General features: G+C 48.3%; 1 protein-coding gene across 1 annotated transcript in view; it reads left to right on the forward strand.

Annotated features, from left to right (window-relative positions):
* Positions 1 to 5,230: 5,230 nt before the first annotated feature.
* The window catches only part of LOC308670952 (transcription factor COE1-like), a gene marked incomplete at both ends in the record, with an annotated part of 66,894 nt that continues 47,831 nt past the window's right edge, over positions 5,231 to 24,293 (forward strand). Inside the window, 2 exons of the mRNA XM_081332793.1 lie at positions 5,231 to 5,623; positions 6,661 to 6,782. Coding sequence (XP_081188919.1) covers positions 5,231 to 5,623; positions 6,661 to 6,782 — 515 coding nt within the window. The remainder of the gene's footprint in view (positions 5,624 to 6,660; positions 6,783 to 24,293) is intronic.

A 24,293-nucleotide genomic window follows, 5' to 3' on the forward strand; every position in this document is an offset into this window, starting at 1 on the left:
CGCGGCTCCGGAGCCACATGCGGCTCTTTCAGCTCCCAGTCCCCTGCCATGTGCAGTCCAAAAAAAAAGTGGGACTAAAAAAGTTCAACCAATCAATTCAAATATGCAGGGTAGATGCATATCTCGCCTTGTCTCCACTCTTCAGTCAAACCGTGTTCTGCGCATGTGCGCATGTACGCGCATGTGCACACATTTTTTGCGGCTCCCAGTTTTTCCTTTTGTGAGGGAACCGGTTCCGAGTGGCTCTTTCACTGTTTCAGGTTGCTGACCCCTGGTATAGGGTCTACTGTTTGAGCAGGGGGTTCAGCTAGATGACCTCCAAGGTCCCTTCCAAGTCTGTTATTGCCCTCCCAAACAGGTCACTCAGCTCCAAAGGACAATCCGCACTTACTCTGGAGAAGTCACGGGTCACGTGACTCCAGGACACTGCGACCGTCGTAAGTACAAGTCAGTTGCCAAGGGTTTGAATTTGGATCATGTGATTGTCGGGATGCCATAACAGTGGTAAGTGTGAGGAACGGTCACACCTCACCCCCGCACTTCTTCCAGTGCTGTCGTAACTTTGAAGTGTCACTCAGCAGACACTAGCCGAGCACCGTCTGCACGCGTGCATCCCTTCATCAGTCTTCTGTTCTTCCACCTCGCTTTTGATAGTCCTCGACCTACAACGCTAATGGAGCCCGGGATTTCCGTCGTAAGTCACGAAGGTTGTAAGTCAGGGCAGCCCCGTGACCGAGCCAATTTTATTCCCTTTCTTGCAGTGATTCTTAAGCGAATCCAAGGGTGGCTAAGCAAATCCATTCAGTCCTACGGGCATTAATATGTGGTCATTAAGCAAACACCGTGGCGGTCCAGCAAGCCCAGTGGCCATTTGCTGCCAAAAAATAAAAGTAAATGTGGGTTTCTGGCAAAAACACAAATAAAAATGTCACGTTTTGTGGTCCCATGGTCACGAGACGGGCAGACGGTTATAAATGGACGCTGAATGCTGAGTGCCCGAAACACGATCACGTGACCATGAGGGGGCCCCATAAAGAGGTCACAAATACCCTTTTTTTGGATCCGTTGTAACTGAACGGTCTCTAAGCAACCAGTTGTAACTCGAGGACTTAAGTGTATATACAGATGGCACTGGATATGATTTTGCTGTATACGAATACAGCAAACTGCCCTTCCTTCCAGCACGGATGATACAGCCTAGAGCAGGGATGGCAAAACTGCCAGCCCGCGAGCTGGATGCGTCGCGCCAAAACCTGCGCCCCTTGCCGGCAATGGGGGAAAAAGCCACGCCACGTGACGTTGCGAGTTTGACACCCGTGACCTAGATGGATAATGAAATGTCTGCAGCCAAAAAAACCCAGCTCAGAGAGCACCAAGGACCCCACAGTCCTCCTCCTCTCTGCAAATCCCACACCCTTCTAAGCACTGAGGATGTTACCTAGTTGGGTCATGAAACGTCTGCAAGAAAACCACCCAGCTCAGAGAGCATCAAGGACCCCACAGTCCTCCTCCTCTCTGCAAACCCCACTCTCTTCTACCACTGGTGATGTTACCTACTAGTCAGATTTAATTTAATTTAATTTAATGATGGGACTTGTATGCCGCCCTATCTCCCGAAGGACTCAGGGTGGCTGACAACAATAAAACAAAAACAATGAATACAAATACTAAAAGAGATTAAATTTTACAAAGCCCCACTAAAAACCAATAAAAATTAAAACAAAATTATAACCCTCGTCATCAGTCCAAGTCGGCCAGTTGGAAAAGGTATCTCTTTAGGTCGTGACGAAAGGACCGGAGATCTGGGGCCATCCGAAGTTCTCGGGGGAGCTGATTCCAAAGGGCGGGTGCCCCGACAGAGAAGGCCCTCCCCCTGGGGGTCACCAGCCGACATTGTCTGGCCGACGGCACCCTGAGGAGACCCTCTCTGTGTGAGCGCACCGGGCGATGGGAAGTCATTCCTGGCAGCAGACGGTCCTGCAAGTATCCCGGGCCTAAGCCATGTAGGGCTTTATAGGTAAGAACCAGCACCTTGAACCTCACCCGAAGGGCAACCGGCAACCAATGCAGCCCACGCAGGAGGGGTGTAATATGGGAGTATCGGGATGCTCCCACCACAACCCGCGCGGCCGCATTCTGCACCAGCTGAAGCCTCCAGGTGGTCTTCAAGGGCAGCCCCATGTAGAGATAATGAAATGTCTGCAAGAAAACCACCCCACAGTCGTCCTCCTCTTCTAGCACTGATGATGTTACCTGGTCCGGTAATGAAATGTCTGCAAGAAAGCCACCAAGCTCAGAGTGCACCAAGGATCCCACATTCCTCCTCCTCCTCCTCCTCCCCCCAAACCCCACTCATGGCACTGATGATGTGACCTAGTTTGGTAACGAAACGTCCGCAAGAAAACCGCCCAGCTCAGAGACCACCAAGGACTCTTGAATATATTAATTTTGTGGGTCTCTTGATGCGCTCTGAGCTTGCTTGTTTTCTCGCGGACGTTTCATTCCCCAACTAGGTGACCTCCCCAGTCCTTGCGTCGGGTCTGTTCCAGGGGTGTATTCCGTTTCAAGTTTCCCTTTCCAAAACAAAAAAAAAACCAAACACACTGCACGTTGGAACGGTTTTGGAATTAATACAAGGAATGAAAGTTATCCCTCGCCCTCCCTTACAAACAATGGACGGGCTTTGGAGATTTTGCAACAGAGGCTTGGAAGCTGGTTCCTGGCCAGACTTGCCATTACACAAATAATTAGCTGCTAAAATTCACAGCGTGGAAAGAGAGAAAGGTGGGATTTCGCTATTTCCTTCCTTCCTGGTGTTTTTGCTAGGCTTCTCCGGGTGTCTTTTTTTTCCTTCTCTAACACACCCAGGACAATGGCATTTTGACTCCAAGCCACAATCCATTTAGCATAATGATTTCCGTGGAAATCTGCGACGCTCTGCTGTCTTTCCTGCTTCCAGCTATGCCTAACACCAACCCAGTCTGGCCTCTTTCCGATTGACCAGGGCGAGCTGTCCCAGAATCCTTAGCCAGGAGAGAGCGACAGATTGCCAAGAATCCTGGGAGATTTCCTTCTGCGGTAGAACCAGCCAAGTAGCTGATTGGAGAAGAAGACCGTAAGCCACGTGTCAATTCTCCCCTGCTAGCTGTTTGTAGCCCTCGACTTAACCATCACAACTGGACCCAACATTTCTGTGGTTAAGCAACAGCAACAACACTAAGGCTTGTTCACGGTGCTCTGCAGCCTTCTCTTGAGTGGTTTACGGAGTCAGCCTATCGTGCCCAACAATCGGGGTCCTCATTTTACCCACCTCGGAAGAACGGAAGGCTGAATTGACCTTGAGCCGGTCAGGATTGAACTGCTGGCAGTGGGCAGAGTCAGCCTGCAATGGTGCACTTTAACCACTGCACCACAATGGCAACTGAGTGGAATAAAGAATAGAACAGAACGGAGCAGAACAGAATAGAATAGGAAAAAATAGAGAATAGAATAGAATAGAATAGAATAGAATAGAATAGAATAGAATAGAATAGAATAGAATAGAATAGAATAGAATAGAATAGAATAGAATAGAATAGAATAATGTGAAATGGAACAGAACGGAACAGGACAGAATAGAATAGAATAGAAAATATGAAATAGAATAGAATAGAATAGAATAGAATAATGTGAAATAGAATAGAATAGAATAGAATAATGTGAAATGGAATGGAATGGAATGGAACGGAACAGAACAGAATAGAAAATATGAAATAGAATAAAATAGAATAGAATAGAATAGAATATGTGAAATGGAATGGAATGGAATGGAATGGAATAGAATAGAATAGAATAGAATAGAATAGAATAGAATAATGATAATAGAATAGAATAGAATAGAAGTAGAGTAGAATAGAATAGAATAGAAAATATGAAATAGAATAGAATAGAATAGAATAGAATAGAATAGAATAGAATAGAATAGAATAATGTGAAATGGAATGGAATGGAATGGAATGGAATGGAATGGAATAGAATAGAATAGAATAGAATAGAATAGAATAGAATAGAATAGAATAGAATAGAATAGAATAGAATAGAATAATGTGAAATGGAATGGAATGGAACGGAACGGAACAGAACAGAATAGAAAATATGAAATAGAATAGAATAGAATAGAATAGAATAGAATAGAATAGAATAGAATAGAATAGAATAGAATAGAATAGAATAGAATAGAATATGTGAAATGGAATGGAATGGAATGGAATGGAATGGAATGGAATGGAATGGAATGGAATAGAATAGAATAGAATAGAATAGAATAGAATAGAATAGAATAGAATAGAAGAACGTTGTGGGATGCACAAGAGAGAGGACAAGGAAAATTCACTAGGAGTAACTGAGGCTGCTTGCAGACTTGGTTATCAGCCAGTTTCAGACAACTCACTAAACCCGGTCAATGCAAGCCAACAACCATATTCACATGCCTGGCAGGGCCCAAAAACCGTTCAGCTCCACTTCAGCAGAATGTGAGTAGGGGGGTGGGTGGGGGGTGGGGGGGGTGGAGAAGGGGAGTGCTGTTCACCCCTCACCTATTCAGGATTTTGGACACCCCCCGCGACTCAATCAAGCCTGCATCTTATCCTAGCTTGGCAGCCGGGTCCTCTGAATGCAGGCGGGGTGCGGGTGTGTGTGGGTGGGTGTCCAACCCTTTGGGAGAAGCAGAGCTTGCTGGACTCTCCTCAGCTGGAAGAAGGAATGAAAGGAAGCAGTTAAGGAAAGGGAGAAAGTGGGGGGGGGGGCTGTGGCTAGGGCCCTATAAAGGGGTGTGGGGGGGGCTCTCGGGCAACAGAGAGCGGCACTCAGAGCCACGGGGAGGGGGGGGTAGATGGACGGATGGGGGAGGGGAGAGTCTGGGAAACTTTGAGGGGCTCCCGGCAGAGGAGGCGCGCACTTTCCGAGGCGGGGGGCTGCCCTGGGGAGGGAGGGGCGCCGCGGAGGGGGGGGAGCAGGACCAAAGCAGGGGTCCCGGGGCTCCCTGGGGGGGGGAAGGGGAGAGCGGGGCAGCGAGGATGCCCGGGGAGGGAGGGCGGGGGTCTGGGAGCCCAGCGCGCCCCTCCCGCGGTCATCCCCGCCGCCGCCGCCGCCTCCGTCCGTCCCCTGGAGTCCGCCCCTCCCCGGATGATGTCAGCCTGCTCGGCCCGGTGGCTGCAGCCCCCTCCTCCCTGGGGAGGCGGAGGGAGGCGGCATGGCCCGGCTCGGCCCGGCCGGAGGAGGCGGCGGCGGCGGCGGCGGCCCGCTCCCTCTGCGGCTGGAGGCTGCGCCCGGGCCCGCCCCGCACTGGCTGGCGGTGCTGATGGTGCTGCTGCCGCCGGACGAAGCGGACCAGGAGGAGGACGACGACGAGGAGGAGGAGGAGGAGGGGGAGGGGGAGGGGGAGGAAGGCGAGGGCCAGCAGCGGCGGCGGCGGCGGCGGTGGAGACGGCGACGGCGGGCGGCGGGCGCTCCGGCCGGCGGGCTGCTCCCCGGGGACCCGCGGCGGCGGCTGCTGCTGCTGCTCCTGCCGGCCAATGGAGGAGGAGGAGGAGGAGGAGGAGGAGGAGGAAGCCCCGCTCCGCGCTCCGACCTGCCCGCGGCTCCGGTAAAGTCCGCAGCCGGCCAGAAGGAGGGAGGGAGGGAGGGAGGGGGAGAAGGAGGGAGGGAGGGGAGCCCCCCCAGCCCCGTTTACCCACACACACACACACACACACACACACACACACCAAGCGCTCTAGCAGCCCCCCCGCCCCAACTTTTCCTCTTTCCAGCCCCCCCCACCTTTCCATCCCCCCCTCCCCGACCTTTCCAGGCCCCCCCCCCCGCCCGGCCCGGAGGTTGGCTCACCTCCGGCGGACCGGTGGTCTGCATCCCGGCTCGGCTCCGCTCCTCCCGGGGGTCCCCGTGGCCCCGGGGGCAGCCCCGCCTGCCTAGCCGTCCCTGGCCGGCCTCCTCCTCCTCCTCCTCCTCCTCCTGCCCCCCGCCCTTCCCCCCTCTCCCCCCCTCCCCCCCTCCCTCCCTCCCCGGGGTCTCCTGCTCTCGCCTCGGATTCCTCCTCCATCCTCTCCCCGCCGAGGCGTCGCCACCCAGCGCTCCCCTCCCGCCTGCCCCGCCGCCGCCAAGCCAGCAAAGCAGCCCCGCGCCCGGATTGTCAGCCTGGCACCGCGACGGGCAGGTGGCGCGGGCAGCCCCTTCTTCTTCCTCCTCGGGCAGCCCCTACTTCCTCCTCCTCCTCCTCCTCCTCCTCCTCCCGCCGCCTATCCCCCTGCCCTGCCCACCCCCGCCCAGGCTGGGCTTTGGGGGGGGTCTCAGCCTCTGCCTCCCGCCCCTCGCCTTCCCGTCCTCGCCGGAGGGCTGCCGGGCACGGAAAGCGAGGAGACCCCCAAACTTTCTTCCTAGCCGCCCCCTCCTCCCCCCCCCTCTCTCTCTCTCTCTCTCTCTCTCTCTCTCTCTCTTTCCACCACCCCCCAACAGCCCCTGCTTTGGGGGCTGGGATTGTTTTGGTTGGAGGAAGGCACGCGCGCCCGCGCCCACCCGACGCGCACAACACACACACACACACACACACACAGACACACACACACACAACTACACACCCCTCTCGCCGCTCGCTAAAAGGCAGTTTTGATGTTCTCCCTCCAGGAGAGCCTGGCCAGAGGGGGGCTCACCATGAAAGAGGAGCCCCTGAGCGGAGGGGGACTCTCGGCTGTCCGGTCTTGGATGCAAACCACTGGGGTCCTGGATGCCCACACAGCCCTGCAAAGGTAGGATGCAAGAGACGAACACCCCCCCCCCTTACACTCCATCCTTCTCCTTCTACCCCCCCCCTCCAGAGGAGGGGAGGGCAGCTACCTCCGTGGGCTTCTTCCCTTCCCGCTTCCCTGCCCTGCCTCAGTTTCCCCTCCGGCTTGGGCACAAGCTTTTGCCGATTGCCCCCCCCTTCTTCAAGAGGTGGAGAGCCAGAGCAGAAGAGGGCACCTCTTCCCGCCAGGAGAAGCCCGCCTGCCCCCCTCTCAAATGCCAAGGGCTGTTTTAGGGTTAGGATCTGGTCCGAAGGGAAAGGAACAAACCAGGAATGTTGATTTGCACGGCGATGCTTGTTTGAGTGGCTGCAAAGGACGGGGGTGGTGGTGGTGGTTGGAGACGGTGGTTGTGATGGTCAGCGCTCAGGCTGGGGTGCCGAATGTTTGGGCTAAGCAGTTGAACACCCCACCCGCCGCATCTAAGCATCCCCCTCGAAATGCAGAAGACCCCCCCTTTGTTGGTGCTCCTCGAGGACCCTCCGGTCCTCTCTGGGTATCCCTGCAGGAGAGGAATGACAACACAGCCGTTGTGCGAAGGCGACAGACTCTGTTGTGTGGAATGTTGCTGGGACTTTGGTGCTTTGGAAAAATGTTCCTCGAAAGTAAAGTCACACTTCTGGATGGAAAACCCGAATCCTGCTAGAAATAAGAGCGAGGCTGAGTTCTCCTTTAGTAACACCCATCATCTCTGCCGTTTGTTTTTTGTTTTTTGTTTGGTTTGTTTTCCCCAACTTTCGAGTTATCTTCTAAAGTTCCTTTTTTAAAAAAAAACAACGCGCACACACACAGGCAAAATATAAAAAAAAAATTATGTAGCTTTAATTATCTTTCCCGATTCTGGAAGTATGGAAAAAGGACCTATTTTATTTTCTTTTGTCGCTGGACTTGCCCGCATCTCAAACCCACCTCCCTCCCTTTGGCTCTTGCTTTCCAATCTGCCTCTTCCAGCCTGTCAATAAACCAGGGTTGTATGAATCATTCCGCCCAGGGCTTGGGCGAATAAGGGGAGCTGGTTCTTTTGGATTCAAATTGATTTCCTATCGATCACCAATGTCCCCTGACCTTTTGACATCCAATCTGGCTGGGCACGGGGATTCAGCTTGGTTAAACAAAGGAAATCAGGAATTAGCTTGCATAGCTAATGAATGGGGAGGTGGGAAGGACAGAGAGAGAGAAAGAGAGAGAGGGGAGGGGTCTGTCCCCTTCCCAACTCATTCCCCCCCCCCCGTAAGATTCTCAGAGAATTGGATCCTAGTATCTGCCAGTTACAGAATATCAGAGTTGGAAGGGACCTTGGAGGTCATCTAGTCCAAACCCATGCACAAGCAGGAGACCCTATCCCATTTCATGCAAATGGCTGTCCGGTCTCTTCTTAAAAACTTCCAGTGTTGGAGCATTCACAGCTTCTGGAGGCAGGTGGTTCCACTGGTTAATTGTTCTCACTGTCAGGAAGTTTCTCCTTAGTTCCAGGTTGCTTCTCTCCTTGATGAGTTTTCATCCGTTGCTTCTTGTCCTGCCTTCGGGCGCTTTGGAGAACAGGCAGCCCTTCTTCATGGCAGCCCCCCCTTCTTTGTGGCAGCCCCTCAAATATTAGAACATGTCATCACAATCCATCCTGTGGACAAATACTGCAGTGTACAAGTGTAAGCAGAATAACAAGAGTTGGAAGGGATCCTGAAGGTCTTCCAGTCCAACCCCAGGTTCCAGCAAGAGACCCTGGACCATTTCAGACAAAGGGCTGTCCAGTCTCTTCTTAAAAACCTCCAGTGTTGGAGCATTCACCGCATCTGGTGGCAAGCAGTTCCACTGGTCAATTGTTCTCACCGTCAGAAAAATTCCTCCTTAGTTCCAGGTTGCTTCTCTCCTTGATTAGTTCCCATCCGTTGCTTCTTGTCCCGCCTTCAGGGGCTTTGGAGAAGAGGTGGACCCCCTCTTCTTCTTTGGGGCAGCCCCTCAAATATTGGAAGATGTTATCATGTCACATCTTCATCATCTTTCTGCCGTGCCAGCCTTCCCCATCTGTTGGGAGTTTCATACCAGGCCCGACACACAGTCTGAAGACGGTTCCCCATGCAGGAATCTTGCGACGCAGTTTGTAAATTCTCATTATCCAACCCTTCTCTAATTGATCCAATTCTTTCAGCGCTCACTTTCTCCCACCACACACAGTTATTCCAAACCTTTCAGAGCTCAACCTTTAATTAGAGCACCGCTTCACAATGCCCTGCTAAGGCCGCACTTGGACTATGGCATCCAGTTTTGGTGGCCACGATGTTAAAAAGATGTTGAGACTCTAGAAAGAGTGCAGAGAAGAGCAACAAAGATGATCCGGGGGGCGGGGGGGGGGAGGATGGAGGTTTAAAACGTATGAAGAACGGCTGCAGGAATTGGGGATGTCTAGTTTAATGAAAAGAAGGATTAGGGGGTGTGTGACATGATAATAATATTCCAATATTTGAGGGGCAGCCGCAAAGGAGGGGGGGTCAAGCTATCCTCCAAAGCACCTGAAAGCAGGACAAGAAGCAACGGAGGGAAACTAATCAAGGAGAGAAGCAACCTGGAACTAAGGAGGAATTTCCTGACAGCTGGAACAATTAACCAGTGAGACTCTTCGCGATTCTATGCTCCAGGTCTCTCCACGTCTTCCAATCTTGCGGTGCTCCTGTTGAGTTGCTGGAAAAGATATCCCCCCTTTTTTTTTCTTCTTCTATATTTTCTGTGGACCGTCCACTCCAGAGCTGCCCAGCGCCGTCAGGATGAGTGCAGAGCAAAAGGTGCCCCTTAAACTGCCCCCCCCAAAGCCTGTCTCTGATCCTCAATCACTGCTAGCCAAGAGGCAAGGATGTCTGCTTATTCCATCGTTGGAGATTTAATCCGGTTCTGCGTTCGGTGTGCAACTTGTTTCTAGGCTGTGGTTCGGGTCTCTGAGGCAGGGCTAGGCTGCTCCGGTTGAGTCCTGCAAAGGCGTCACATAGTTCTGGCTTGGTGGGTGACAGTCGGTCAAGGCACGCTGGGGGAAAAAATATATGCATTTACCGATTGCTGGATCAGGCCGTAATTGGGCAGTTTTGGCCTGGCGAGGAAGTGAAGGGGGTCTCCTTAAAGAATGGAGGAAGGGGCCCCAAGCTAAGGGACTCTACGTCGCAACAAATGGAAACTAGCCCTTTTCACCTGGCTTCGAAGAAGACTTTCTCGGAAAAGGCCCTGATGTTGGGAAAGACGGAGGGCAAAAGGAGAAGGGGACGACGGAGGAGGAGGAGAGATTTTTGCTGTCTTGCTTCTCCAGAGTCTATCGTGGCAACATTTCCCTCTTTCCAGTTTTGGCCCTGGAGCAAACCTTTCCGTAAATGAAATCTGACTTTCCCAGGAGTCAGTCTGGGAAAGGCAGCGGTTGGTCCTTACAAGCCTCCACATTTTTGAAATGTTCCTCATTCTTGTTTGAACCATCTGGGCTGAATTCATTCAGAAAGAAGCGTTACTGTCTTTCATTTTTTCATTTTTTTATTCTAAAGTTGGCCCGGATAGAAATGCCTCCCTCCCTGCTTGCTTGCTTGCCTGCCTGCCTGCCCTGTCTGTCTGTCTGTCTGTCTGTCTCTCTCTCTCTCTCTCTCTCTCTCTCTCTCTCTCTATCTATCTATCTATCTATCTATCTATCTATCTATCTATATCATATCTATCATCTCTTTCATATCTATCTACCTACCTACCTACCTAACTACCTACATCTATCTATCTATCTATCTATCTATCTATCTATCTATCTATCTATCTATCTATCTATCTATCATCTGTCATCTCTATCTTTCATCTATCCTTCTCTCTATCTGTCTATCTATCATATCTATCATATCTTTTTATCTATCATCTGTCTCTTCTGTCTGTATCTTTATCTATCTATCATCTATCTATCTATCTATCTATCTATCTATCTATCTATCTATCTATCTATCTATCTATCTATCTATCTATCTATCTATCCATCTATCTATCTATCTCTATCTATCTATCATTTATCCATCCATATCTATCTATCTCATCTCTCTTCTCTCTCATCTATCTATCTATCTATCTATCTATCTATCTATCTATCTATCTATCTATCTATCATTTATCCATCCATATCTATCTATCTCATCTCTCTTCTCTCTTATCTATCTATCTATCTATCTATCTATCTATCTATCTATCTATCTATCTATCTCTATCTATCTATCATTTATCCATCCATATCTATCTATCTCATCTCTCTTCTCTCTCATCTATCTATCTATCTATCTATCTATCTATCTATCTATCTATCTATCTATCATTTATCCATCCATATCTATCTATCTCATCTCTCTTCTCTCTTATCTATCTATCTATCTATCTATCTATCTATCTATCTATCTATCTATCTATCTATCATTTATCCATCCATATCTATCTATCTCATCTCTCTTCTCTCTTATCTATCTATCTATCTATCTATCTATCTATCTATCTATCTATCTATCTATCTATCTATCTATCTATCTATCTATCTATCTATCTATCTATCTTCTACATCTTGTGCCAACGAGAAGGAAAATCACCTCTTTACCCCATACATTATATTCTTGCCTTTCTCTTTCATGGAATCAGAGTGAGCCACTTTTTTTAAAAAAAAAATCCACCCCATAATTTTTTCTAGATTTATCTAAGTGAATCAGAATAAGTCCAACTTTTCTTCTTACTTCTTTCCCGTTCCTTCCTACATCATCTAACTACTTATTTTCCTTCCTTTCATCTCTCTCTCTCTCTCTCTCTCTCTCTCTCTCTCTCTCTCTCTCTCTCTCTCTCTCTCTCTTTCAATTGTGGGCTGTGCGTTTTCTCTGCCCGGTGGGCTGAGGAGCTGAGGGATGGGTACTTCGGTTGCAGAGTTAACAATGCTGCCCAGCAAAGCCTCGCTGAATTTGGAGGTGGAGAGATATCGCCATACGTTGAACTTCCTTTGAAAGCCGGATTTATTGTCCTGATTGTTCAGTCACTATGTTGTGTCCGGCTCTTTGTGACTCCATGGACCACAGCACACCACCCCACCTTGTCCTCCACTCTCTCCCGAAGTCTGCCCAAATTCATGCTTGTTGTGTCCGTGACACTGTTAGAATAACGAAACAGAATAACAGAGCAGGAAGGGACCTTGGAGGTCCTCTAGTCCAACCCCCTGCTCAGGCAGGGAACCCTACACCATTTCAGATAAATCATTGCCCAATCTCTTCTTAAAAACTTCCAGCGTTGGAGCACCCACAACTTCTGGAGGCAACCGGTTCCACGGAAGCCGTTCTGCTTTCTCCCTGTTGCTTGACATTTGCCCTTTTCTCCCATTAATCACGTATCCAATCGTTTCTTTGACTTTTTTTTCTTTTTTTTCTCACATTGAAAGAAGCTTTTTGTGTGGGGGGGGCGTGTGTGTTTGTTGTTATTTTTGACTTATTCATATTTCCTTGTGAGCCTTAGCAGCCGCCCTGAGTCTTCGGAGAAGGGTGGGATATAAATGGAATTAAAATAAATAAATAAATAAATTCCTGACTTCATCTTTGCAGCCTCGGGCTATTTGCTGATATTCTGCCTTAAGTTATGTGTGGCCTTCTTTCCACTTTTTATACCTGTCTTTTTTTTTTTGCCTTTCAAACTATCAAAGAGATCTTTGTGGTGGTTTCCACTATCTATCCATCTCCTCCTCTGCCGTCCCCTTCCCCTTTTTTTTTTGCCTCCCATCTTTCCCAACGTCAGGGCCTTTTCCGAGAAAGTCGTCTCCAAAGCCAGATTAAAAAGGACCAAACCCTTTTTCCATTTGTTGCGGCAAAGCTGTGTGTGTTTTATTTTACCGATCGTGGGACTTACGCCCTGCCTTTCTGTCCACCTGATCAGCAAAGCAGCTTGCAAGCCGAAGAGAACAGCCGGAAGGGATTCAAACAACGTTTGTACAGTTGCAATCCAGAAAAGAAAAGAAAAAAAAATTCTAACAAACGCTTGGACATCTCTGTGCCTATAATGTTTAACATCTGAATTCTAATCCGGGGGAAATTTAGCCGATCTGCCCTTGATGGGAGAAAGTGAGAGCTGCTACGTGCAGACTTAACTCGTTGTGGCTCTTCAAGCTTTGTCTTGCTCCGTCCCTAAAGTGCAACCGACAGCGGCAGTCGGCAGAGGAGATAAATAGAAATAAATCATAATTTAATCAGCCACCAACACTGGGATCTAACCCCAAAATATGCATTTGATGGCGCGGGGGCACATGCGTTTGAATAAACAGGTCTTGCTCGTGTCAGGAGGAGTCGGGCAGTCTACATCCAGCATCGTAAGGCTGGAATTGTGTGTGTGTGTGTGTGTGTGTTTTAACTCAATAGCAAGATGGGTGAATTCGTCACTTTGAGTTTGGTGGCGAACCGTCAGCCACAATCGCTCTGCCTCTCCCAGGCAGGTCTGGGAACATTCTTGCTTGTACAGAAGGACTCTGATGTCTGTTAAGCGAGGATGTTTGTTTATGGCATAAGAACATGGAGAAAGGCTCAAACTTAGGGTGGGATCAGTCCTGAAGGCAAGGTAGTCCTCGACATACGACCACAACGGAGCCCAAAATCTCTGTCACTAAGTGAAACATTTATGAAGCGGTTTTTGCCCCATTTTGTGACCATCGTTACGTGAATCCTTGCAGTTGTTAAGCTAATAGCATGGTGGCTAAGCGGATCTGGCTTCCCCATTGACTTCGCTTGTCAGAAGGTCGCAAAAGGGGGAATCATACGACCCCGGGACGGTGCGACTGTCATAAAACATGAGCTGGGTTGCCAAGCATCCGAATTTGGATTCCTCTGACCAGGGGGATGCCGCAACGGTTGCGAACGGTCTTAAGTGCCTTTTTTCAGTGCCGTTGTAACTTTGAACAGTCACTAAATGAACTGTCGTAAGTTGAGGACCGCCTGTAATCTTGAATCTCAGTTACCAGGCTGCATGATGGTCTAGGGTGGGTCAGCCACTTAGGAACCCTTGGAAAGCATTTGTGATGCATGCATAATAATAATAATAATAATACCACCGACGACAACGATAATAATAATAATAATAATAATAATAATAATAATAATAATAATAATAATAATAATACCATCAAACATCCACATCTGCCTATCCCATGTCCTTGGTAAGGACTCGATAGGTAGACAAAAATGCCAAATCCAGTCTGAACATCTGGCTGACTGTGCGATTATTATTATTATTATTATTATTATTATTATTATTATTATTATTATTATTATTATTATTAAAAACATCTGGTTCCCTGATGTTGCTCTACCAGGTGATTGAAGAGGAAATTGAAGAGGAAAAAAAATAACAAAATATCTGCAAATTGAAGTTGAGCGACTGTGGAGGAAGAAAATAATGTTTGTACCAATCAATAGTAATAGGAGCCCTTGTAGCAATACCCAAAGGGCTGCCTCAATACGTGGAAATTTTGAATTTATTAGACCTGAATATTCTGACTCTTGGGGGAAAAAACACACCCTACCCTACGCGGAACTGCCTTAACAGCTCTTAGGTCCTTGGTTAGGATTTGAACTCTTAACTTTTTTTTACAAGTCCCAGACTGTGAATCCAACTGAAGATTAAATCTTTAATCATCACCATCATCATCCCATCCCCTTGGGGTGCAGAATTAGCTTTGTTTGCAAAAAAAATAATAAAGGGAGAAATGAAGGCGCTAATTTTAAGATAGGACGCAGGTGAGGGTGACTTTCCTTGCTGCCTAAGTTCAGCTAAGGAAGAAGGGACGTTGAAATTCTGCAGCCAGGGAGCAAAAACGTCCTCCCTGCTGATCTGTTGTGTTAAATTCTGAAAAACACACAGGGGAAAAGATTCCACGAGAGCCGGTTTTTAGAATTTCTTTATTTACTTGTTGCATGTGAACAGCCCCCCCCCCCCCCCCCGTCTCACGCGAAACTAACTCTGGACCAGCATACAGGCTTTAATTTTTTTTTTTTAAAAAAGCAACAACATGCCTAAAAACCAGTCCCAATATATAAATAAATTAGTTTTTAAAAAAAACAGATGCAGAGAAGACAATATTGCTTGTGGCCCACGTGCAGGATTTGCTTTTCAGCTGCGAAATTAACCATCGGTGGATAAAGGATCAATTTGAGGGGGTGGGGATGGAAAGGGAATTTACACGTCAGATTTTTATTTTGAGGAGAAGATTCTATGCGAGGGAATCTCCGCTCCGAAATCTGCAGCTTTGGGGGATCACATTTTTATAGCTGTAAGGAGGGTTTTTGGAGTTTTGATCTGAATTCGCGGTTAACCTAACAGAATAACTGAGCTGGGAGGGAGCTTGGAGGTCATCTAGTCCAACCCGCTATACCAGGGGTAGGCAACCTTGGCTCTTTTACGACTCGTGGACTTCAACTCCCAGAATTCCTGAGCCAGCCTGGCTCAGCTTGGAAACCTCTTCCTTTTCCCTCAGCGTGGCTGGCTCAGGAATTCTGGGAGTTGAAGTCCACGAGTCATAAAGCGGCCTAGGCCTAGGCCAGGAGCAGGCCACCTTGGCTCTTTTATGACTCGTGGACTTCAACTCCCAGAATCCCTGAGCCAGCATGGCTCAGCTTGGAAATCTCTTCCTTTTCCCCCTCAGCATGGCTGGCTCAGGAATTCTGGGAGTTGAAGTCCACGAGTCATAAAGGAGCCAAGGTGGCCTACCCCTGCGCTATACCATTCCAGAGAAATGGCCGTCCAATTTCTTTTTAAAAACCTCCACTGATAAATTCTGAAGACGCAGCACAAAATTTCTTCTTAATTCCAAGTTGCTTCTCTCCTTGACTAGTTTCCATCCTTTGCTTCTTCTCCTGCCTTCCAATGCTTTGGAGAATAGTTTGACCCCCCCCCCTCCTCTTCTTTGGGGCAGCCCCTCAAATACTGGAACGCTGCTATCATGTCCCCCCCTCGTCCTTCTTTTCATTAAACTACACACACCCGATTCCTGCAACCGTTCTTTGTATGTTTTAGCCTCCGGCCCCCTGATCATCTTTGTGGCTCTTCTCTGCACTCTTTCTAAAGTCTCAACATCTTTTTAATATCATGGCCAGCAAAAGCGCATGTAATATCCCAACTGTGATTTTACCAAGGCCTTGTAAAGTGGTATTTCTTCATCTGCCAGAACGTTGCCAGAATATTGCCGGACGGTTGGTTCCACGAACCGACTAGAGGCTTTAAGGAGCAAAGTCTTTTTTGTGCCTCTCCAAAATGCAGATTTCCCCCCCCCCTCTTTCATCCCTGTGTTGCTTTCTTGAGAAGTCTGCCTGGATTTTCCAGTTTGGGCCAACTGATGATGATAACTTTATTGTCACTTTGAATGTACACCAATCGGCATACATCAAAATGAAATTTCGTTGCATACAGCTCTCAAAGGGTCACCACCTCTGATATATACTCCTTGTTCGTGGCCCGCTCAAATTTCACATTGTCCATTTTAGTCTCTAGGGAGTGAACGATGGCACACAGGACAGATGGAAATGGGGCTCCATGTGGATTAGCCCTCAAATTCGCTTGTATTCTGACAACCTCGCCTTCTTTCCTTTTTCTGATGCTGACTCTTCCTTTTCCTTTAAGAGGCCTTGCTTCTTTTCGCCCCTGGAGCACGCTGCTACCGCCACCAACTCCTCCAAAAGCCTCTCTCTCTTCCTCTGGGCCTGCCGACAGCCTCATCCAGTTCCTTTACTCCATAAGCTCCAGGTCCTCTCCTCCTCTGCCTCCTCTGGAAACAGCCCTGATTTGCAGTAGCATCCATCACTAGGCCAGCAGTCAGATCTTGCTGCTGGTAGAACAAATTCAAACAGCGCCAACGACTTTTAACGGTCTCACCAACAGTTCCAAAACAACTAGAAACTCGCCATGCCAGCAAAGATTGTCGGTCGTATGTCGTGTGTTACCTTAGTTCCACCATGTTGCTCAAACACATTAAAATCTTCCTGATCATGTGGCCTATACTAGCCCTTAATATCCCTCCCAAAACTATTTGCCTTCAAGAGCCAATGCAGCCGCAGCCATTCCAGGCGCCGCCATCTTAACCTGTACCGGGGCTGGTGATTTCCGGGCTGAGAGGACCACCCTGGGTTGCGGGTCAAAACTTTGGACTAGTGAAGAAAGGATCCCACGCTTACGGGGCTCACACCAAATCGTGCTCAAAGCGGTCGCTGTTTCGCGTCATCCCCTCATCGTCCGAGACTCCGGCTGTGACTTTTAAAATCGGTGGGATTTTTTTTTTTTTTTTGCCGGCTTGAAAAAAACAAAAATGGGTTTCTCTTTTCCTCATGGAAAGCATCGCCTCGTGCAAAGCCCGCACTTCGAGTGGGTCGATGCTTGCGCGAGTGTTTTGTGCGAACAGAGTTGGTGGGGCGAGGAGCTGAAGGGGCTTGCCATCCCCTCCTAATGGAAAGGGCCTGCCGTTGATGATGGGTTCGGCCTTCTTTGGACACAAAAAAAGAGGCGATTCATTTCTATGGGCGTTTGCATTGGCTTTGGGTGGTTTTTTGTTTTTTTTTTAATATCCCACAGGGCAATGGAGGCCTCGGAGCCTGGAAACCCCAAGGGAAGCGCAGGTTGTGTTTCGCACTCGCACCCAGACAGCTGTGGCAGGGGTGCCTGTACAGGTAGTCCTCGACTTATGAAGTCGAGCTGTTCGAAGTTGAAAAGGGGTCGTTCCCTTCTGTCACAACAGAAGACTTAGTACGTAGACTTTTGGGTCTTTAATTGAACCATTCCTGTTGTCAATTCCCAATGGTTTTAGGTATCCAGTACAGAGTTTACACCATTGGTTTAGTGACCATTTGAGGTTACAACGGCAGTGAAAAAGGGGACTTAAGATGGCTTTTCACACGGACGACCGTTGCAGCATCCTTGTAGTCACTTGATTTACATTCGGAGGTTTGACAACTGAGCTCGTATTTATGACGGTCGCAGTGCCTCGGGGTCACGGGATCCCTTTTTGTGACCTTCCGATAAGCAGAGTCCACGGAGAAGCGAGATTCACTAAACAACCGTGTTACTACCTTAACGACTGCGGGGTTTCACTTAACAACGGTGGCAAGAAAGGTCGTAAAATGGGTCAAAACTCACTTAACAAATGTCTCGCTTAGCAACATCAAGCTTGGGCTCAATTGTGGTCGTACCCCCACCCCAGCTTCCTCTGGCTGGTTTGGGGGAAATTGCAAGCTGACTCACCCCAATGAAGCCAGGTAGATTACTCTCTCTCTCTCTCTCTCTCTCTCTCTCTCTCTCTCTCTCTCTCTCTCTCTCTCTCTCTCTCTCTCTCTCTCTCTCTCTCTCTCTCTCTCTGCATGCGTGTCCTGTCAGATTAACCAATCAGAATAGAACTTGAAGGGACCTTGGAGGTCTTCTAGTCCAGCCCCTTACTAACGGAGGAGACTTTGTAGCTGTCTAGTCTCTTTTTAAAAACCTTCAGTGATGGAGCAGCCACAACTTCTGGTGGCAAGCAGTTCCACTGGCTGATCGTTCTTACGGTTAGGAAGTTCCTCCTTAGTTCCAGGTTGCTTCTCTCCTTGATGAGTTTCCATCCGTTGCTTCTTGTCCTGCCTTCGAGCGCTTTGGAGGACAGGTGGACACACACACACACACACACACACACACACACACCCCTCTTCTTTGTGGCAGCCCCTCAAATATTGGAAGACTGCTATCCTGTCGCCCGTGGTCCTTCAGATCTGGTTGTTGCAGCGAGTGAATGGTGCTCTGTGGAGCCAATGGTGACAAGGCTTTGAACTCATGACGTTGGATTCCTAAAATTTAGAACATGATAGGGTTGGAAGGGACCTTGGCGGTCATCTAGTCCAACCCCCTGCTCAGGCAGGAGACCCAATACCATTTCAGACAAATGGCTGTCCAGTCTCTTTTTAAAAAACCTCCAGTGTTGGAGCATTCACCACTTCTGGAGGCAAGGAGTTCCACTGGTTAATTGTTCTCACTGCCAGGAAGTTTCTCCTTAATTCCTGGTTGCTTCTCTCCGTTGCTTCTTGTCCTGCCTTTGGGCGCTTTGGAGATGAGCTTGACTCCCTCTTCTTTGGGGCAGCCCCTCAAATACTGGAACGCTGCTGCTATCGTGTCCCCGCTAGTCCTTCTTTTCTCCAGACTGGCTGAGCCCAATTCCTGCAACCGTTCTTCTTCTTCTTCTTCTTCTTCTTCTTCTTCTTCTTCTTCTTCTTCTTCTTCTTCTTCTTCTTCTTCTTCTTCTTCTTCTTCTTCTTCTTCTTCTTCTTCTTCTTCTTCTTCTTTCTTCTTCTTCTTCTTCTTCTTCTTTCTCTTCTTCTTCTTCTTCTTCTTCTTTCTCTTCTTCTTCTTTCTCTTCTTCTTCTTCTTCTTCTTCTTTCTCTTCTTCTTCTTTCTCTTCTTCTTCTTCTTCTTCTTCTTCTTCTTCCTTCTTCTTCTTCTTCTTTCTCTTCTTCTTCTTCTTCTTCTTCTTCTTTCTCTTCTTCTTCTTCTTCTTCTTCTTCTTCTTCTTCTTCCTTCTTCTTCTTCTTTCTCTTCTTCTTCTTCTTCTTCTTCTTCTTCTTCTTCTTTCTCTTCTTCTTCTTCTTCTTCTTCTTCTTCTTCCTTCTTCTTCTTCTTCTTTCTCTTCTTCTTCTTCTTTCTCTTCTTCTTCTTCTTCTTCTTCTTTCTCTTCTTCTTCTTCTTCTTTCTCTTCTTCTTCTTTCTCTTCTTCTTCTTCTTCTTCTTCCTTCTTCTTCTTCTTCTTTCTCTTCTTCTTCTTCTTCTTCTTCTTCTTTCTCTTCTTCTTCTTCTTCTTCTTCTTCTTCTTCTTCTTTCTCTTCTTCTTCTTCTTCTTCTTCTTCTTCTTCTTCTTCTTCTTCTTCTTCTTCTTCCTTCTTCCTTCTTCTTCTTCTTGTGTTTTATGATGCTCCTCGCCGCGGCTTCCTGGCGGCGGTCCGGTGCACGGACCGAGGTGCCTTTTCCTGTAAGAGCCAGCCTGCTTTGCTAGGAAGTGCTCTGATTTCTTTGAATAATTGATGGAAGCTTCTCCAGCGTCGGGGACTGGCGGAGCCCCCCCCCATCTGCCGCCTCTCCCCCCCTCCTCCTGCCCCTCCCTCATTCCTGGGGCCTTTGGGGAGAGGGAGGCAGAATTAAATGCAGGTGCAGGAAAGGGAAGCTGCAGTTAGGAAGTTTCCCCCTTTTAATACTTTCCTTTCCTCCTCTGCACGCACCGGAGGGCTAGCTTTTCTTTCTTTCTTTCTTTCTTTCTTTTGATGGGGGGGGGGCGTCAGGTGCAAGTCAGCCCCCCAACCAGCCAGCCAGCCTCCCCACCCCCACCACCCCCAAGCACATGTGGAAAAGGAGGAGGAGGAGGAGGGGCAAGTTGCGAAAGAACGGTGGGATGGTGCGATGGAAGGGCCCTCCCGAGGTCATCTAGTCCGGCCCCCTGGGAGGTGCTGGGAAAGACATCTCTAAGCCATCCCAAAGCAGAGGGAGAACATTGTTTTTCGGGGGGGGGAGGGGGGCCCTCGGGTGCCATATGAGATACCCTTTGGAGCAGTTCCACCAGATTCACACACACACGCACACACACACACACACAAAGCAAAAGGAACAGTAAAAACATCCAAAATATAAATATACCTAGCAGGAGAGGTACAGGTAGTCCTGGACTTAAAAACAATTCATTAAGTGACCGTTGGATGTTTTTTTTTAAAAAAAAAAGGGCACTGAAAAAGTGACTCTGGACTGTTTTTCACACTTAACGACTGTCGTGGTCGCCTGATCGACATTCAGGCGCTTGGCAGCCGACTCAGGTTTATGACGGTTGCGGGGTCATAAATGGTAAAAACGGGGCAAAACTCGCCTAACCACTGTCTTGCTTAGCGACAGACATTTGAGAGGGCTGTGTCTATACGCAGGTGATCCCCAACTTACGACCAGTCAAAATTACAACCTAAGGTAGTCCTGGACTTACAGCAATTGGTTTAGTGAGCAAAGTTACAACGGCACCCAAAAAGGCAACTTATTACCCGTTTTAAGCACTTACGGCTGCTGCAAGCGTCCCCGTGATCGTGGGAGGAGTACGTACACTACCCACGCAGCTGCGTTCTGCATCAATTGCTTCACTTTTCAGAGATACACAAAGAATCACTGGGTTAACACACATCTAGTCTGCATTAACAGAGGGGTAGAATCGAGATCACATGAAACGTTAATACCACTTTACAAGGCCTCGGTAAGGCCACACTTGGAATCCGGCATCCAGTTTTGGTCACCACGATGTAAAAAAGATGTCGAGACTCTAGAAAGAGTGCAGAGAAGAGCCACAAAGATGATTAGAGGTCTGCAGGCTAAAACATACAAAGAACGGTTGCTAGAATTGGGTATGTCTAGTATAATGAAGAGAAGGGCGAGGGGTGACAGGATAGCAGTCTTCCAGTATCTCAGGGGCTGCCCCAAAGAAGAGGAAGTCAAGCTCTTCTCCAAAGCACCTGAAGGCAGGACAAGAAGCAACGGATGGAAATTAGTCAAGGAGAGAAGCAACCTAGAACTTCCTGACAGTGAGGACAATTAGCCAGTGGAACCACCTGCCTCCAGAAGCTGTGAATGTTCCAACACTGGAGGTTTTTAAGAAGAGACTGGACAGCCATTGGTCTGAAATGGGATAGGGTTTCCTGCCTGAGCAGGGGGTTGGACTAGAGGACCGCCAAGGTCCCTTCCAACTTTATTATTATTATTATTGTTGTTGTTATATTATTCCGACTCTGTTAATTCTGTCTATTCTATTCAACTCTGGGCTTCCAGAGGCAGCATCCAAAGAAATCTGGTTAGCATTTGATTTCTGGAACAAACTGAAGTACGATATCTGAGCGGGGTGGGGCAGACAAGCAGAATGAGAGGTGGGGGAGAGGAAAAATCAGAACAGGAAACTGGAATTAAGACCGTCTGCCTGCAACTCCCGAGGGATCAGCAGGTGACAGTAAGCAAGAAACCCAATCCCCCGTTGTCGCACACGAGGATCACAGCTGAAAGTGTCGTTGGGCTGTTGGCTTTAGGGCTGTCTCCAGTATCGTCTTTTGAAAAAAAAAAGTCAGCAGTAGTAGAAAACTGAGAGAGACAGACAGACAGACAGACAACGTGAAGGTAACCCACCAGTCCCTGAAAGTGGTTTTGCAACGGGTAGGAACAACTCAAGGAGAGAAGCAACCTAGAAGTAAGAAGGAATTTCCTGACAGAACAATCTTATCAGTAGAAAGACTTGCCTCGAAAGTTGTGGCTCCTGCATCACTGGAGGTTTTCAAGAAGAGACTGGACAGCCACTTGTCTGGAATGTTAGAGGGCAGCCTGCTAGAGCAGGGGGGGGTTGGACTAGATGGCCTCCAAGGTCCCTTCCAACTCTGTTATTCTGTATCAGGACTCGGGGTGACACGATAGCACTTCCAATATTTGGGGGCTGCCACAAAGAAGGGGAGGGGGGTCAACTTATTCTCCAAAGCACCGGAAGGCAGGACAAGGAGCAACGGATGGAAACCCATCAAGGAGAGAAGCAACCTGGAATTAAGGAGAAACTCCCTGACAGTGAGGACAATTAACCAGTGGAACATCTTGCCACCAGAAGTTGTGGGTGCTCCATCACTGGAGGTTTTGAAGAAGAGACTGGACAGCCATTTGTGCAGAGGGCCTCCTGCTTGAACAGGGGGTTGGACTAGAAGACCTCCAAGGTCCCTCCCAACTCTGTTATTACGTTACTTTAAAGAGAGTAAGTGCAAAGCAAGGGCCCAATTGGGAAACGAAAGCTTAGGATCATGTTGGTTGGAAACATGAGGAGGAAGCCTTCATTCTGCTGTGGGTGGGCAGTGGCTAAAATGACGATGATGATGATGTGCAAAGGATGATGCACCAGTCATTTATTTTATTTACGCATTTGCTTAATCAAAGGAAGAGCTACCGCAATCTTCGTTGCAACTCCAGAGTCTTGCACTAAGCGTGGGTCTCTCTGTCTCAATAATGATTTTATCCAGAATTGCAGATTTTCTGATAAATAATCCAGCACTCACTAATTGGGGAACTGGGGGAAGGAGGATTATCCTGCAAAACAGAGAGTCCTCGATTTATCTGGTCAAGTGAGTTTTGTCCCATTTTGCAATCTTCCTCGCCACCCTTGTTAAATGAATCGCTGCATTTGTTAAGTGAGTAAGACGGTCGTTAAGTGAATCCCCCTTGACTTGGCTCATCAGAAGGTGGGAAAAGGGGATCACGTAATCCCCGGGACATTGCAACTGTCATAAATACAAGTCATTTGCCAAACATCGGAACTGTGATCATGTGACCCTGGGCGGGTGTGTGCTGCTGCCATGGTCGTAAGTGTGAAAATGTCATAAGTGTTTTTTTTCAGCGCCGTTGTAACTTCGAATAGCCACTATTTTAAGTCAAGGACTACCTGGATCGCCGCTCCTGTGTATATTTACTTGGGATGTTTTTCTATTGTTTTTACTGCTTTTAAATGTTTTAAAAAGTTTTTACCCGTAATCTTATTTCTTTTGAATTGCAAAGCTGCACAAAGTCATTAACTGAGATGGGCGGCTATAGAAAATGAATGAATGAATCAGTGAATGAATGGATGGAAGAAGTGAGTGAATGAAGGAAGAGGAAGGAAGGAAGGAATAAGTGAGTGAACGAATGAAGTGTGTGATTGAATGAGGAAGGAAGGAAGGAAGGAAGGAAGGAAGGAAGGAAGGAAGGAAGGAAGGAAGGAAGGAAGGAAGGAAGGAATTGGGAGGGAGGGAGGGAGGGAGGGAGGAAGGAAGGAAGGAATCGGGAGGAAGGAAGGCAGGAATTGGGAGGGAGGGAGGAAGGAAGGAATTGGGAAGGAGGAAGGAAGGAAGGAAGGAAGGAAGGAAGGAAGGAAGGAAGGAAGGAAGGAAGGAAGGAAGGAAGGAAGGAAGGAATTGGGAGGAAGGAAGGAAGGAATTGGGAGGGAGGAAGGGAGGGAGGAAGGGAGGAAGGAAGGAATTGGGAGGGAGGGAGGGAGGGAGGAAGGAAGGAATTGGGAGGAAGGAAGGAAGGAATTGGGAGGGAGGAAGGAAGGAAGGAAGGAATTGGGAGGGAGGGAGGAAGGAAGGAAGGAATCGGGAGGAAGGAAGGAAGGAATTGGGAGGGAGGGAGGGAGGGAGGAAGAAAGGAAGGAAGGAAGGAAGGAAGGAAGGAAGGAAGGAAGGAAGGAAGGAAGGAAGGAAGGAAGGAAGGAAGGAAGGAATTGGGAGGGAGGAAGGAAGGAATCGGAAGGAAGGAAGGAATTGGGAGGGAGGAAGGGAGGGAGGGAGGAAGGAAGGAAGGAATTGGGAGGGAGGGAGGAAGGAATTGGGAGGGAGGAAGGAAAGGAAGGAAGGAAGGAAGGAATTGGGAGGGAGGGAGGGAGGGAGGAAGGAAGGAAGGAATATTTCTGCAACTGGTTGGAATTAAATTGGAAGCACC

This window comes from Vipera berus, assembly GCF_964194415.1.
Source record: "Vipera berus genome assembly, chromosome: 7".
Taxonomy (NCBI): domain Eukaryota; kingdom Metazoa; phylum Chordata; class Lepidosauria; order Squamata; family Viperidae; genus Vipera; species Vipera berus.